We start from the raw sequence: 16,037 nt of genomic DNA, 5'->3' as shown, positions 1-16,037 counted from the left end.
GTGAGGCACAACCACGACCCCGTGCCACACGAAGCCATTCAGATTTGGAGGCTGATTTCCTAAAAAAACAGGCGTTTATTAGAAAAGATGCTCCGTTCCTCTCGTGTCCCCGCACCGCTCCCAGGTGTGCCATGCGCCCACTGGCACTGCCCAGCGTTCCTGGTTCCTGCTGGGCAGCTTCGTGCTGTGCCCACCGTGAGGTGTGGTGGCCACCAGAGCAACCCCCCTTCAGCTCCAGGACAGCCCAGAGCAGAGGGCTGGGGGCTCAATTCCCATCTCACGCTAAATCTGGCTCCGGTTCTGCCGGGATCAGATCATCCACTGGTCCTGGTCCTGCTCTGCCCCTTCCATATCCACCTGGAAAGGAAAACGTCGGAGATTTCTGCCCCGCAGGAACCCCATTTGGCTCAGCTGTGATGGTGTGGTGTCTACAAAGGAGCTGGGTGGGTTTTGGGGTCCCTTCCCCCCCTCCCCAAACTGTGGTTCTGGGATTAGATGTGAGGCAGGGGTGTAACCCAGCCCACCCCAACACTCCCCTGACCTCATTGATCTCCCCATCATCAGGAGACTCGTTGTAATCGTTCATCTCATCCATATCCTGCATGTCTTCATCGTCCTCTGAATCCTCTTCGCTGTCTTCATCATCCTCATCGTCCTCTTCCTCCTCCTCATCGTAGTGCTGTGGGTGTCACAGAGGCACCGTGTGTCCCCACATCCAGAGCCAACCTGCAAATCTTCCTGCCACCTCCGTCCCCATTAGGGCCAGGGGATGCAGCCCCACGAGCCCCCAACCCCACACAGCCACAAGCAGCCTCAAAACACCCTTCCTTCTCCCACTCCTTCGCCTGGGGACAGCGCCAGGTTGGGTGACAGATGTCCCACAGTGTGGTCACCCACCTCTGAGGCCGGCTTCCCAATGGGCACCAGGTTGTTGTCCTTCTCGGCGATGCTCTGGAGCTGGGGAGAAAGGTGAAGGGGGGGTCAATGGGGACAGGGAGGAGCGTGACAGGGGGGCATTGTCACATAGGGCTGCAGCCCCTTGGGGACAGGGCACAGAGGACACAACCCCACAGGGAAATGGAGATGAGGGGTGGCCAGGCGTGCCCCCAAGCCATGAGCCGACATCGTTTACAAGGAACTCTTTGCTTGGGGGAGGTGGCACAGCTCAATTAGCACAGCTCTCAATTAACACAGCTCTGCCCCCAGGGGAGGGGGGGGCTCTGAGCTTCTCCCAGCTGCCTGAGAGTTTTTAATTGCCTGGTTTCCTTCAATTTCTATCAGACGATTCCATCCCCCGTTCACTGTAATCAAACGCACGCTGGCTGCCACGATTCCCGTGGGCCTCAGCTCACAGCACATCCACGGAGCAGCGCAGCGCAGCCCGGGGAGGTCAGAAGGAACAACCCGAGATCGCAGAATCGCAGCGCGGGTGGATTTGGGAGGAACCTTAAAACCCAGACCCACCCCCCGCCATGGGCTGGGCAACACCACCGGCTCAGCCTGCCCCAGCCGGGCACCTCCAGAGCAGCAGCGCCAGCCCCGCGCCGCCCTCGCAGCACAGAACTGCCCGTGCTGACGGAGTTTGCTGAACGGAGGGGCTGAGGCCTGCTGGGCCCACACCGGGCCTCACACCGACCCCCGGTCTCCCTTCCCCCGGCCGCACCCAAGCCTGGTGCTGCTGCTCCTGCTGCTGCAGTTCGGTCTCGTCCACGCACGGCCGGTCCAGGTTGAACCACAGCGGTTCGGTCAGGCGAGGCAGCAGCGAAGGGAACAGGGTAGACATGGCCCCCAGCAGTCACCGCGCGAAGCGGCCGACCCGGAAGTACAATCTGATACCGGAAGTACTACTGCCAAGGGGAGGGGGGGGTGTGCTGCTGCCCGGAACTGCACATGCGCAGAACAAGGAAAGAGTGAGGCGGAGCACAAGGGTGGGAGGGGCGGGCTATTTGAGACCACGCCCAATTGCTCGACACGGTGCTGTGATTGGGGCGTGGACTAGGAGGAGGTGTGGCCAGGCGTTGATTGACAGCTGAGTGCGCCGAGAGCCACGGGCACCCCAGACCTCCGGGATGTCTGCCTCCCCCCCCCAGGGGTATCTGTCCCCCCCCCCCAGCCCCCCCAGGCCATCTGTGTCCCTACTGGGGGGCAATTGTCCCTCCAGGAGCATTTGGGACCCCCAGAGGTACCTCATCCCTAGGGATATCTGCCCACCCACCCATCTGGGCTCCCATCGCTGGGTCTTTGCCCCCCCACAGTGTATTTGGTCCCCCCACCCCTTCGAGGATTGGGTTATTTGGGGGTTTGGGGTGATGGGTTACAGGGGGGGAGGACACGGTAAGGGGGGGGGAGGACACGTTGTGCCCCACGTGCCAGCACCGATCTGTGACCCACGGGCAAGGGTTGCACAGAGGCACCACTGGGAGCCACCAGGAGAAAGCCACTGAGAGCCACCGGTGAGCGCTACTGTCCCTGTCCCCACTCGTCCCCATTTGTCCCCATTTGTCCCGATGTCCCCATCCCCACTTATCCCCCACGCACCCCACTTGTCCCCACTCACCCCCCATTTGTCCCCGGTCACCCGTTGTCACCAGCCACCGTCACCCAGGGGGAACTTTGTCCCCAGCAGTTCTGAGCACGTGGCAACGGGGACGTCGGTGCCAACCCAATCCTTGGGGTCACCACCCGCCCTCGGTGCCACCCCGTCTCCCCATGGCGTCCCTTTGGGCCGTGCTGGTGCTGCTGCCTCTGGCTTCGGCGCAGGAATCGCTGCTCAACATCTGCATGGATGCCCAGCATCACAAATCCGAGCCGGGTCCCGAAGGGCTGCTCTACGGGCAGGTGAGCTGCGGCCCCGTGGGGACACCCCTGGGTGCCACCACCTCATGGCGTCCCCCTCCTCCCCTCCGTGCCACCCTTGGGTGCCACCATCTCTGGGTACCATCACCCCATGGTGTCCCTGTACCCCCTTCCATGCCACCCTTGGGTGCCACCACCTCATAGTGTCGCCATATTCCCTCCATGCCACCCTTGGGTGCCACCAACTCATAGTGTCCCCTCATCCCTTCCATGCCACCACCCCGTGGTGTCCCTGCACCCCCTTCCATGCCACCCTTGGGTGCCACCAACCCATAGTGCCCCCACACCCCCATCATGTCACCTTTGGGTGCCATCACCCCACGATGCCACCACCCCGTGGTGTCCCCTCTATGCCACTGTTGGGTGCCACCACCCCATGATGTCCCTGCGCTCTCTCCATGCCACCCCTGGCTGCCACCAACTCACAGTGTCCCCTCATCCCTTCCATGCCACCACCCCATGGTGTCCCCACGTCCCCTCCATGCCACTCTGGGTGCCATCATCCCATGATGCCACCACCCTATGATTTCCTCACACCCCCTCCATGCCATCCTTGGGTTCCACCACCCCATAGCGTCCTCATATCCCTTCTGTGCCACCTTCGGGTGCCATCACCCCATGATGCCACCACTCCATGGTGTCCCCAGATTCCTTCTATGCCACCCCTGGGTGCCACCACCCCATGATGTCCTCACACCCTTGGTTGCCAGCACCCCATGATGTCCCTGCACCCCCTCCGTGCCACCCCTGGCCGCCATCAACTCATAATATCCCCATGTTCCCTCCATGCCACCCTTGGGTGCCATCACCCCATGATGCCATCACCCTACGATGTCCCCACACCCCCTCCAAGCCACTCCTGGGTGCCACCACCTCTGGGTACCATCAACCCCTGGTGCCCCTTCACCCCCTCCATGCCACCCTTGGGTTCCACCACCCCATAGCGTCCTCATATCCCTTCTGTGCCACCTTCGGGTGCCGTCACCCCATGATGCCATCACCCCATGGTGTCCTCAGATTCCTTCTATGCCACCCCTGGGTGCCACCACCCCATGAGGTCCTCACACCCTCTCCATACCACCCTTGGTTGCCAGAACCCCATGATGTCCCCACACCCTTTCCATGCCATCCTTGGCTGCCACCAGCTCACAGTGTCCCTCCCTGCCATCCTTGGGTTCCACCACCCCATAGCGTCCTCATATCCCTCCCCTACCACCCTTGGGTGCCACCACCCCATGGTGCCACCACCTCATAGTGTCCCCATGTCCCCTCCATGCCATCCTTGGGTTCCACCACCCTATAGCGTCCTCATATCCCTTCTGTGCCACCTTCGGGTGCCGTCACCCCATGATGCCATCACCCCGTGATGCCACCGCCCTATGCTGTCCCCACACCCCATCCATCAGCACCCTTGGGTGCCACCCCCCCCCCCAAAATCCCCTTCAGTGCGTCCTATGGAAGGACAACGCTTGCTGCACGGAGAACACCAGCGTGGAGGCGCATCGGGACCAGTCCTACCTGTACGGCTTTAACTGGGATCACTGCGGCGCCATGGCGCAGCGCTGCAAGAGGCATTTCATCCAGGACACGTGTCTGTATGAGTGCTCCCCAAACCTGGGGCCGTGGATCGACCAGGTGAGGGGAGGGGGCTTGGGGAGGCGTCGTGGGGTGGGATTTGGGGGGTGGGTGCTCCGTGGAGTGGGTTATGGGGATGGGGAGATGGGGGGAGCGGAGTTTGGGGTCAGTAGGATTGAAGGGTGGGATTTGGGAGGTGGGATTTGGGATGGGTGGGTGAAGGGGTGGGATTTGGGGGGGCTTTGGGGTGTGGGATTTGGGTAGGTGGGCTTTGGGGTTGAGAATGGGGTGAGGGGGCTTTGGGGAGGTAGGTGCTCTATGGCGAGGGCTATGGGGACTGGGATATGGGGGGAGTGAAGTTTGGGGTCAATAGGATTGAAGGGTGGGATTTGGGAGGTGGGATTTGGGTTGGGTGGGTGAAGGGGTGGGATTTGGGGGGGCTTTGGGGTGTGGGATTTGGGTAGGTGGGATTTGGGGATGGGAATGGGGTGATGGAGCTTTGGGGAGTGGGATTTGGGGGGTGGGTGCTCTATGGCGAGGGCTATGGGGACTGGGGTATGGGATGAGGGAGGTTTGGGGTGAGAAGGGTTGAAGGGTGGGATTTGGAGTGTGGGATTTGGGTAGGTGGGCTTTGGGGTTGAGGATGCAGCGATGGGGCATTGGGAGGTGGGATTTGGGAGTGGGTGCTCTGTGGAGTGGGTTAAGGGGATGGGGAGATGGGGGGAGCGGAGTTTGGGGTCAATAGGATTGAAGGGTGGGATTTGGGAGGTGGGATTTGGGATGTGTGGGTGAAGGGGGGGGATTTGGGGGGGCTTTGGGTTGTGGGATTTGGGTAGGTGGGCTTTGGGGTAGGGGATGCGGTGAGGGGGCTTTGGGGAGTGGGATTTGGGCTGAATAACCTTTGGGGTGGGATTTGGGATGGGGTTTGGAACATGTGGGTTTGGATAAGGGCTTTGGGGTGAAGCGGCTTTAGGGAGGGGGTTTTGGGTGGGATTTGGGGTGAGCTTTGGGGTGAGGAGAGTTGAAGGGTGGTTTGAGGAGCAGGTTTAGGGTTAAATGGGTTTTGGGGTGGGATTTGGGGAGTGGGATTTGGGTAGGTGGGCTTTGGGGATGAGAATGGGGTGATGGAGCTTTGGGGAGTGGGATTTGGGGGGTGGGTGCTCTATGGCGAGGGCTATGGGGACTGGGTTTGGGGTGAAGGAGTTTTGGGGTCAATAGGATTGAAGGGTGGGATTTGGGAGGTGGGATTTGGGTTGGGTGGGTGAAGGGGTGGCATTTGGGGGGGCTTTGGGTTGTGGGCTTTGGGTAGGTGGGCTTTGGGATTGAGGATGCGGTGAGGGGGCTTTGGGGAGTGGGATTTGGGTCGAATAACCTTTGGGGTGGGATTTGGGATGGGGTTTGGAAGGCGTGGGTTTGGGGAAGGGCTTTGGGGTGAAGGGGCTTTAGGGAGGGGGCTTTGGGTGGGATTTGGGGTGAGCTTCGGGGTGAGGAGAGTTGAAGGGTGGTTTGAGGAGCAGGTTTAGGGTTAAATGGGTTTTGGGGTGGGATTTGGGGAGTGGGATTTGGGTAGGTGGGCTTTGGGGATGAGAATGGGGTGAGGGGGCTTTGGGGAGTGGGATTTCGGGGGTGGGTGCTCTATGGCGAGGGCTATGGGGACTGGGTTTGGGGTGAAGGAGTTTTGGGGTCAATAGGATTGAAGGGTGGGATTTGGGAGGTGGGATTTGGGTTGGGTGGGTGAAGGGGTGGCATTTGGGGGGGCTTTGGGTTGTGGGATTTGGGTAGGTGGGCTTTGGGATTGAGGATGCGGTGAGCGGGCTTTGGGGAGTGGGATTTGGGCTGAATAACCTTTGGGGTGGGATTTGGGTTGGGGTTTGGAAGGCGTGGGTTTGGGGAAGGGCTTTGGGGTGAAGGGGCTTTAGGGAGGGGACTTTGGGTGGGATTTGGGGCGAGTTTGCGGGATGTGGGTTTTGAGGATGAGATTCGGAGCCGTTCCATGGGCAGCTCGGCTTCGGGGTTGGATTTTGGTGTTTGGGATGATGGATTTTAGGGGCAGGTTTGGCGCCTTGGTTTCGGGGTCGGGTCGCAGGCTGGCCGCCCCGTCTGCAGGCCATTTTTGGGGGCCGTTCCACCCCACATCTCCCCGCACCTTGCAGACGGATTCGAGCTGGCGCCGCGAGCGCATCCTAAACGTGCCGCTGTGCCGCGAGGACTGCGAGCAGTGGTGGGAGGACTGCCAGGATTCGGCCACCTGCAAAGTCAACTGGCACAAGGGCTGGAATTGGACCACAGGTACCCAAAAAAGCCCCGATCCCATCTGCCCCCCCAAACCCCAAAAACCCACCCTCCTGCACCCCCCCCCCCCATTGCAGGCACCAACCAATGCCCGCACGGCGCCATGTGCCAGAAGTTCAAGTACGTCTTCCCGACTCCGGCCGACCTCTGCGAGAAGGTTTGGTCCCATTCCTACAAATACACCACGGAGCGGCGGGGCAGCGGGCGATGCATCCAGATGTGGTTCGACCCCGTCGAAGGCAACCCCAACGAAGCCGTGGCGAGGTTCTACGCCCTGGGCTCCGTTGCCAAGCCCCGACCCGCGCCCTTCGTCCTGCTGGCTCTCCTGGCCATCGCCCTGCTGGGGGTCGCGCCGTGGGGATGAGGGTCAGGGGGTCCCGGTGCTGCTGTGATACGGGGAATAAAAGCTGGGGCTCTGTGGGGGTCTGGGGGTGCCTGCTTGGTGCGGTGGGGGCTTCTTGGGCCTCCCAGTCAGCAGTGAGGGGCTCACAGCCCACGTGAGCTTGGGAACATCGTGGCCCCGTCGCTGCGGCCTGTGGCCCTGTGGGATTACACAGCTGTGGGGACCCAAGGGTCACCCCCTATAGGTCACCATGGGGCACATCCTACAGCCCTATGGGTCTCCGTGGGTCACATCCCACACCCCAATGGGTCACCATGGGGCACATCCTACAGCCCTATGGGTCTCCATGGGTCACATCCTACAGCCCAATGGGTCACCCCCTATAGGTCACCATGGGGCACATCCTACAGCCCTATGGGTCTCCGTGGGTCACATCCCACACCCCAATGGGTCACCATGGGGCACATCCTACAGCCCTATGGGTCTCCATGGGTCACATCCTACAGCCCAATGGGTCACACCCTATGGGTCTCCGTGGGTCACATCCCACACCCCAATGGGTCACCATGGGGCACATCCTACAGCCCTAGGGGTCTCCATGGGTCACATCTTACAGCCCTATGGGTCACCCCCTATAGGTCACCATGGGGCACATCCTACAGCCCTATGGGTCTCCGTGGGTCACATCTTACAGCCCTATGGGTCACCCCCTATAGGTCACCATGGGGCACATCCTACAGCCCAATAGGTCACTCTATGGGTCACCATGAGCCATATTCTACACCCAATGGGTCCCCATGGGTCACATCCCACACCCCAATGGGTCTCCCTGGGTCATATTCTACACCCAATGGGTCACATCCTATGGGTCTCCGTGGGTCACATCCTACATCCCAATGGGTCTCCATGGGTCACATCCTACAGCCCTATGGGTCTCTACGGGTCACATCCTACACCCCAATGGGTCACAACCTGTGGGTCCCCATGGGTCACATCCTACACCCCAATGGGTCACAACCTGTGGGTCCCCATGGGTCACATCCTACAGCCCAATGGGTCACACTCTATGGGTCACTATGAGCCATATCCTACACCCAATGGGTCTCCATGGGTCACATCCCACATCCCACATCAAGGTCATGCCTGACTAATCTTGTGGCCTTCTATGATGGAGTGACGGCATTGGTGGACGAAGGGAAGGCGACCGATGTCATTTACCTGGACCTTTGACATGGTCCCCCACCACATCCTCATCTCCAAATTGGAGGGAAGTGGATTTGATGGGTGGACGACCCGATGGATGAGCAATTGGTTGCAAGGCCGCAGACAGAGGGTGGTGGTCAATGGCTCTGTGTCCAGGTGGAGGCCGGTAACAAGTGGTGTCCCCCAGGAGACTGTGTTGGGACCGGTGCTCTTTAACATCTTTATTAATGACATCGATGAGGGAATTGAGTGCACCCTCAGCAATTTGCTGACGACACCAAGCTGAGTGGTGCGGTTGATAGGGTGGAAGGAAGGGATGCCATTCAGAGGGACCTCGACAGGCTGGAGGGCTGGGCTCGGGTGAACCTAATGAGGTTCAACACGGCAAAGTGCAAGGTTTTGCATTTGGGCCGGAAGAACCCCAGGCACCCGTACAGGCTGGGAGGAGTGGGCCTTGAGAGCAGCTCGGCAGAGAAGGACCTGGGGGTCCTGATGGACGAGAGACTGAACATGAGCCAGCAGTGCGCTCTGGCAGCTCAAAAGGCAAATGGGATCCTGGGCTCCATCAGCAGAGGGGTGGTCAGCAGGGACAGGGAGGTGATTGTCCCTCTCTACTCGGCTCTTGTGAGGCCCCATCTGGAGTCCTGTGTCCAGGTGTGGAGCCCTCAGTACAAGAAAGACATTGAGATCTTGGAAAGGGTCCAGAGGAGGGCGACTGAGATGAGCAGGGGGCTGGAGCACCTCCCCTATGAGGACAGGCTGAGGGAGTTGGGCTCGTTCAGCCTGGAGAAGAGAAGCTGCGGGGTGACCTCATGGCAGCCTATCGATACCTGAAGGGAACCTACAGCCAGGAGGGGAGTAAACTCTTCAGAAGGGCTGACAACAGCAGGACTAGGGGAAATGGATCCAAGTTGAGGGAGGGAAGATTGAGGTTGGATGTTAGGGGGAAGTTCTTCACAAGGAAAGTGGTCAGGCCCTGGAACGGGCTGCCCAGGGAGGTTGTGATGCCCCGTCCTTGGCCGTGTTCAAGGCCAGGTTGGACGGGGTCCTGGGCAACCTGATCTGAATGTGGATGTTTGGTGGCCCTGCTGGGCAGGGGGGTTGGAACTGCGTGATCCTTGAGGTCCCTTCCAACCCGGGTGATTCTGTGATCCTATGGTCTCCATGGGTCACATCCTACAGCCCATTGGTTGCCCAGGGGTCACACCTCAGGTCCCCATGGGTCCCAACCTACATCCTAAAGGCTCACATGCTAAAGCTGTGCCAAAGGGTGCCGTGCGGAGCTGTGCTGCGTTAAACCACGTGTCTGAATGGGCCGGCACGGACCTGGCTGGACCAGGCCAACGTGTGCTGTGCTGAACGGTGCTGAGCTGTGCTGTGCTGAGCTGAGCCGTGCTGAGCCAAACTGAGCCATGCTGAGCCAAACTGAGCCATGCCATACTGAGCTGAGCCATGTTGAGCCAGTCTGAGCCATGCTTAGCTGAGCTGTGCTGTGCTGAGCTGCGCCATGCTGAGCTGAGCCACGCTGAGCCAAACTGAGCCATTCCATGCTGAGCTGAGCTGTGCTGAGCCGTGCCATGCCATGCTGAGCTGAGCCATGCTGAGCCATGCTGAGCCAGTCTGAGCCATGCTGAGCTGAGCTGAGCCATGCTGAGCTGTGCTGTGCTGAGCTATGCCATGCTAAACTGAGCTGAGCCATGCTGAGCCAGTCTGAGCCATTCCATGCTGAGCTGTGCTGTGCTGAGCTGGGCCATTCCACACTGAGCTGTGTGGAGCCGAGCTGAGCCGAGCTGAGCCATGCCATACCGAGCCACGCTGAGCCGAGCTGAGCCATTCCATGCTGCTCTGTGCTATGCCAAGCTGAACCATTCCATAACTGTGCCAAGCTGAGCCATCCCATAACTGTGCCAGGCTGAGCCGTGCCATGCTGAGCTGAGCTGAGCCATGCTGAGCTGAGCTGAGCCATGCTGAGCTGTGCTGTGCTGAGCTATGCCATGCTAAACTGAGCTGAGCCATGCTGAGCCAGTCTGAGCCATTCCATGCTGAGCTGTGCTGTGCTGAGCTGGGCCATTCCACACTGAGCTGTGCAGAGCTGAGCTGAGCTGAGCCGAGCTGAGCCATGCCATAACTGTGCCAGGCTGAACCATTCCATAACTGTGCCAGGCTGAGCCGTGCCATGCTGAGCTGTGCCAAGCTGAACCATTCCATGCTGAGCCATTCCGTGCTGAGCTGTGCTATGCCAAGCTGAGCCATTCCATAACTGTGCCGAGCTGAGCCATTCCATGCGGAGCTGAGCTGTGCCAGGCTGAGCCGATCCATGCCGAGCTGAGCTGAGCCATCCCATACGGAGCCGTGCCGAGCCGCTCCATCCCATACGGAGCCGTGCTGTTCCGAGCCGCTCCATTCCGTCCCGTGCCGAGCCGCTCCACGCCCCGCAGCTCCGTGCCGCCCCACACGCGGCCGTTCCGTTCCGTTCCGTTCCGTCCCGTCCCCCGCCGTTCCGTTCCGCCCCGCCCCGCCGCGCTCCGCCCCTCGCCCTTTGCCCGGGGCCGCCCGGACCCCCCCTCCTCTCTTCCCCCCTTCCTCCCCCCCCCCTTCAACCCCAACCCCAACCCCCTCCCGCTCTCCGTCTCCCCGCCCCGCGCCGCACCGCACGCCCATCCCGCAGCATGGCGGGCGCGGGGGGTCCGGGGGGGTCCGCGCCTCCTTGGTATCACCGCGATCTGAGCCGGGCGGCCGCCGAGGAACTGCTGGCGAGGGCGGGGAGGGACGGAGGCTTCCTGGTGCGGGACAGCGAGAGCGTGCCTGGGGCCTATGCGTTGTGTCTGCTGTGAGTGCGGGGCTGGGGGGGAAGGGGGGGGGGAGGAATTGGGGGGTATGGGGGGTTTGGGGGGGGCATGGCGGGTGTGTATGGCGGGGGTATATGGGGGTGTATGGGGAGGAATGGGGGGTAGGGGGAGATATGGGAGCGTATGGGGGGTTTGGGGGGTGTGTGGGGGGGTATGGCGGTATGGGGAAGAATGGGGGGGTAGGGGGAGATATGGGAATGTATGGGAAGGTGGGGGGGGTGTATGGGGCTGTATGGGGGGGTGTATGGGGGAGGTACGGGGGGTGTATGGGGGGGTATGGGGGTTTATGGGGGTATGGGGAGGAATGAGGGGGGTAGGGGGAGATATGGGAGCGTATGGGGGGTTTAGGGGGGGTGTATGGGGAGGTATGGCGGTATGGGGAAGAATGGGGGGGTAGGGGGAGATATGGGAATGTATGGGGCTGTATGGGGGGTGTATGGGGGGGTATGGGGATTTATGGGGGTATGGGGAGGAATGAGGGGGGTAGGGGGAGATATGGGAGCGTATGGGGAGGTATGGGGGTATATGGGGCTGTATGGGGGAGTATGGGGGCTGTATGGGGAGATATGGGGGTAGGGGGAGATATGGGGGTGTGTGGGGGAGGTATGGGGGGTATATGGGGGAGATATGGGGAGTTATGGGAGTTTATGGGGGTATGGAGAGGAATGAGGGGGGTAGGGGGAGATATGGAAGTGTATGGGGAGGTATGGGGGATGTATGGAGCAGTATGGGGGGTGTATGGGGGGTATGGGGAGGAATGGGGGGGTAGGGGGAGATATGGGGGGTGTATGGGGCTGTATGGGGGGTGTATGGGGAGATATGGGGAGGAATGGGGGGGGTAGGGGGAGATATGGGAGTATATGGGGAGGTATTGGAGGTATATGGGGCTGTATGGGGGGTTTATGGGGGAGGTGCGGGGGGTATATGGGGGTTATGGGGGTTTATGGGGGTACGGGGAGGAATGAGGAGGGTAGGGAGGGTATGGGGCTGTATGAGGGTTAAATGAGGGTGTATGGGGGATATATGGGGGGTGTATGGGGGAGTTCAGAATATATGGGGGAGTATGGGAGGTGTGTGAGGGGTTTGAGGGGTATAGGGGGTATATGTGGGGGTACGGGGGGCGTATGGGGGGCTTTGGGGACGAATAGGGGGGTAGGGGGATCTATGGGAGTGTATGGGGGACGTATGGGGGGTGTATGGGGAGGAATGGGGGGGATAGGAGGGTATATGGTGAGGTATGGGGGGGTATATGGGGAGGTTTGGGGGGTGGAGGTGGGTATAGGGGTGTATGTATGGAGGGCTATAGAGATGTATGGGGGGTATGGAGGGGGCTATGAGAGAGATATGGGGGGTGTAGGAGGGGTTTAGGGGGGGTATAGGGAGGAATGGGGGGAGTAGGAGGATATATGGGGGGTGTATGAGGGGTGTGGGGGGAGGTATAGAGGGGTATGGCATGGGTATGGGGGGGTACCGGGGGTCTATGGAGGGGTCTACGGGGGGCATGGGGGGTGTATGGGTAGAATAGGGGGCATTTGGGGGGGCTTGGGGGTGTATAGGGGGTCTGGAGGGGTGTATGGGGGGTATGGAGGGTGTATGGGAGGGGTATGGTGAGTGTGTAGGGGGTGTATGTATGGGGGGATATGGGGGGTATATGGGGGGTGTATGTGGAGGTATGGGGGGGAGGGGAGGTATAGGGGCTATTTGGGGGGTGTATGGGAGGTGTATGAAGGGGGTATGGGGTGGTATGGGGAATATGCGGGGTGTAGGGGGGGTATGGGGGGTGTAGGGGGGGGTATGGGGGTGTAGGGGGAGGTATGAGGGGTGTATGGGGATCTATGGGGGTGTTTGGGGGGTGTATGGGAGATATGGGGGGGTATATGGGGGTGTATGGGAGGAATGGGGGGTGTATGGGGTGTGTGTAGGGGGGTGTATGGGGGGTACAGGGGGTGGTATGGGGGATATGGGGGGTGTATGAGGGTGTATATAGGGGGGGTGTGGGGAGTATGGGGGTATGGGGGGGTGTAGGGGGTATGGGAGGTATGGGGAGTGTAGAGGGGGATATGGGGGTGTGGGGGGGTATTTGGGGGGCTGTATGATGGGGTGTAGGGGGGCTATATGGGGAAGCAGGGAAATGGCATTGGGATGAGAAGGGGGCCATGGGGGGGGTTTATTGGGGAACATGGAGGGGTTGGAAGGGGGAAATGGGGTTTGGGGGGGGGGGGGGATGGGAAAATAGGGGGTCAGTGGGACTTGGGTGGGGGTAAGGATGGCAGTGGGGGCCATTGGGAACTGGGGGGGGAGAATGGCAGTGGGGGGCATTGAATTGAGGGGGGGGGACAAGGGGAATGGGGACTGGAAGCAGCAGCGGTGGGGGGTGAGGGGGTCAACAGAGCTTGTGGGTATGGGGGGGGGGGGGTTGCACAGCCCAGCTCCTGGCTGCGGTTTTGGGGCTGGCGATGCCACGTGGCAATGAGGGCAACTTGAAAGGAGCCTCATTTGCTCCCCAGGCTGCTCGTTAGGCTAATGAGGGAGAACAGGCTCGGCCTGGCCCTGGGGCTGTGCTGTGCACTCACCTCGGTGGCACAACCCCGGTGTGTCCCCCCCACCCCCCCCTTTACCCCCTATGGGGTTATGGGGTTGTTTTCCTATCCGCGTCACCCCAGTCCTGCTCCCGGGTGGCTTCTGACTGCTGGTGTCACATTGGGGGGGGGGGAGGGGGGGGGAAATGGGACCACTGTGCCCCAAATGTGTGGCTGGAAGCTCCTGTAGGGCTGGCAGTGGGGCTGCGATGTCCCCATGGATTTCAGTGGGGTTATGATGTCCCCATGGCTGTCAGTGGGGTCACAGCGTACCTATGGCCATCACTGGGGTTACGATGTCCCCGTAGCTGTCAGTGGGGCTGTGATGTCCCTATGGCTGTCAGTAGGATCACAGTGTCCCCACATTTGTCAGAGGGGCACAGTGACCCTATGGCCATTAGTGGGGTTATGATGTCCCCATAGCTGTCAATGGGGCTGTGATGTCCCCATGGCTTGTCAGTGGGGTCACAGTGCCCCCATGGATATCAATAGGATCGCAGTGTCCCCATGGCCATCAGTGGGGCTGTGATGTCCCCATGGTTGTCAGTGTGGGGCCACCTTGTCCCCATGGCTGGCAGTGGGGTCACAGCGTCCCCATGGCTGTCATTGGGGCTGTGATGTCCCCATGGTTGTCATTGTGGGGCCACGTTGTCCCCACAGCTGGCAGTGGGGTCACAGCGTCCCCATGGTTGTCACTGGGGCTATGATGTCCCTATGGCTGTCAGTGGGGTCAGTGTCCCCATGGCTATCAGTGGGGTTATGATGTCCCCATGGCTGGCAGTGGGGCCATGGTTTCCCTCTGGCTGTCAATGGGGTCACAGTGTCCCCATGGCTGTCACTGGGGCCGTGGTCTCCCATGCCTCCCCCCATTGCCCCCCATGGCCGTGCCCCCCCTCAGGCTGCGGGCTGCAGCCTTAAAATAGTGCTATGGGGAGGAGGAGGAGGAGGAGGAAGGGGAACAACATGGGATCCCACAGCACCGCTTCCTGTCCCCTTCCCCCCCCCTCCCTCCCTGGCCACAGCTGTTGGCTTTTGGGGACGGCCAGCAGCCACGGTGGCACTGGGGGGGGGGGGGGGGGGGCTGCATTGGCTGCTGTGGGGTGGCAGGGACCGAGCCTGACCCCCATGTTTGGTGATTAACGATGTAATTAGCAGGCTGGGGGGGGCATCGTGGTGCTCAAATGGCAGCTTTTTCTATAGGGTGGACCCCTCCTCTCCCCCTTGCCTCCCACCCCCCCAGGGTTCCCCAGTGCTGGCGTTCCCCTCTGTCTCTCCTCCCCTCCCATGGAGCCCCCCCCCCCAGTTTGGGCTCCTCCTGTAACCCCTCTTTGTCCCGTTCTTTTGGGGTACCCCATGCTCCGTCTTTGCCCCTTCCTCATTTTGGGGCTCACTGTGCCCCTTCCCCCCCCACATTTGGGTTCCTTTCATTGTCTGTGATTTCGAGCTCCCCATAGAGACCCTCATGATCCCCCCCAATAGGGGGGATCCCTCTTTACCCCCCACCATCCCTCCCTATCCCCACTTTGGGCTTCCCCACGTTCCCCCCTCCCCCCCTAAGGCCCCCTCTGACCTGCTGAACCCCCCCAGACCCACACAGATCCCCTCCCACCCCATGGCGTCCTCCCCACGAACCCCTAAGAGGGTCTGCAAGCACCCCTGTGAACTGAGGAAGGGAAACACAGGGGTGGGGGGCACCCCGTGATCCCAAACCCCCTTAACTCAGCCCGCGGGTGTCACAGGGGCACGGCTATGGGGACAACGGCACATGGGGGGCACAGTGGCCAAGCTGTGTCTTGGCACGGTGGCAGTCACCTCTGCGACCCCTTTGCACCCCGTGGCTGCGGTTCGGTGTCCTGCCCACCAGCCCTTGGGGTGGCCTCACTCCTCCTCGTAGGTCCCGGCTGTCCCCATCCTCCCCGTCCCTATGGGATTTATTTTAGTGCCATATTTCAGTGCCAGCCATATTTTTAGCTTTCCTTCCGGGAGCGTGGGACGGGCGGGCGGTGGTGGCTGCTGTCACAGCCCTTGTGGCACAGGGTGACACCGAGTGACACCGAGGACACGGGGAGCTAAAGCGACCCACAGCCTGTGGGCAGGACCCTGGGGAGGAGGGGGGGTCCCGATGTCACCGGTGCCGCATCTCTCAACGCCACCCGTCACCCCCTGCTCCGAGATCACATCCCTGGTTCCTGCATGCTTCCATTGGAAAACAAATTGCTTCCTGGCAGCTCGGCTGCCAGCAGCCTCCAGCTCCCTGCCTGGGGACTGCAGGGCTGGGGAGGCGTGGGGCAGCCGTGCCTTGGGAGCGGGGCTGAGACCGGGCAGCTCGTTGCACGCACG

General features: G+C 61.0%; 3 protein-coding genes across 4 annotated transcripts in view; 2 read left to right on the top strand and 1 right to left on the bottom strand.

Moving 5' to 3' along the window:
• Positions 1–61: 61 nt before the first annotated feature.
• Positions 62–1,837, bottom strand: ANAPC15 (anaphase promoting complex subunit 15). The gene is made up of 4 exons (XM_052671388.1): positions 1,664–1,837; positions 898–957; positions 542–679; positions 62–357 (listed from the first exon to the last, which is right to left on the bottom strand). The coding sequence occupies exons 1-4, from the start codon at positions 1,781–1,783 to the stop codon at positions 310–312; spliced, it is 366 nt and encodes a 121-aa protein (XP_052527348.1). The 5' UTR covers positions 1,784–1,837; the 3' UTR covers positions 62–309.
• A 493-nt stretch (positions 1,838–2,330) lies between these two features.
• On the top strand, positions 2,331–7,141 carry LOC128074975 (folate receptor alpha-like). 2 transcript variants are annotated; one of them, XM_052671382.1, is made up of 5 exons: positions 2,331–2,453; positions 2,627–2,838; positions 4,303–4,491; positions 6,585–6,720; positions 6,801–7,141. In XM_052671382.1, exons 2-5 carry the CDS (start codon positions 2,710–2,712, stop codon positions 7,085–7,087), a joined length of 741 nt encoding a protein of 246 aa, XP_052527342.1. In that variant the 5' UTR covers positions 2,331–2,453; positions 2,627–2,709; the 3' UTR covers positions 7,088–7,141. The 2 variants fall into 2 exon arrangements, with proteins under 2 accessions (XP_052527342.1, XP_052527343.1); XM_052671383.1 differs by having other exon boundaries at positions 2,352–2,453; positions 2,624–2,838.
• Positions 7,142–10,866: 3,725 nt separating this feature from the next.
• Positions 10,867–16,037, top strand: part of INPPL1 (inositol polyphosphate phosphatase like 1) — a 31,275-nt gene continuing 26,104 nt past the window's right edge. The window contains 1 exon segment of the mRNA XM_052671354.1: positions 10,867–11,099. Within this exon segment, the coding sequence (XP_052527314.1) occupies positions 10,939–11,099 (161 nt within the window). The 5' untranslated portion in view covers positions 10,867–10,938.

This window comes from Tympanuchus pallidicinctus, unplaced genomic scaffold (assembly GCF_026119805.1).
Source record: "Tympanuchus pallidicinctus isolate F22 unplaced genomic scaffold, pur_lepc_1.0 scaffold11, whole genome shotgun sequence".
In the NCBI taxonomy this organism is placed as follows: Eukaryota; Metazoa; Chordata; class Aves; order Galliformes; family Phasianidae; genus Tympanuchus; species Tympanuchus pallidicinctus.
The sequence above is the reverse complement of the archived record's forward strand: the minus strand, read 5'-3'. Positions and strand labels throughout refer to the sequence as shown.

Excerpts from the sequence above, each read along its gene's own strand:
- LOC128074975 (XM_052671382.1), top strand. The coding sequence starts at position 2,710 with ATGGCGTCCCTTTGGGCCGTGCTGGTGCTGCTGCCTCTGGCTTCGGCG. Across the intron at positions 2,839-4,302 it reads AAGGGCTGCTCTACGGGCAG|TGCGTCCTATGGAAGGACAA; the intron begins GTGAGCTGCGGC and ends AATCCCCTTCAG. Across the intron at positions 6,721-6,800 it reads GGGCTGGAATTGGACCACAG|GCACCAACCAATGCCCGCAC; the intron begins GTACCCAAAAAA and ends CCCCCATTGCAG.
- ANAPC15 (XM_052671388.1), bottom strand. The coding sequence starts at position 1,783 with ATGTCTACCCTGTTCCCTTCGCTGCTGCCTCGCCTGACCGAACCGCTG. Across the intron at positions 680-897 it reads TTGGGAAGCCGGCCTCAGAG|CACTACGATGAGGAGGAGGA; the intron begins GTGGGTGACCAC and ends TGACACCCACAG. Across the intron at positions 358-541 it reads ATGATGGGGAGATCAATGAG|GTGGATATGGAAGGGGCAGA; the intron begins GTCAGGGGAGTG and ends TTTCCTTTCCAG.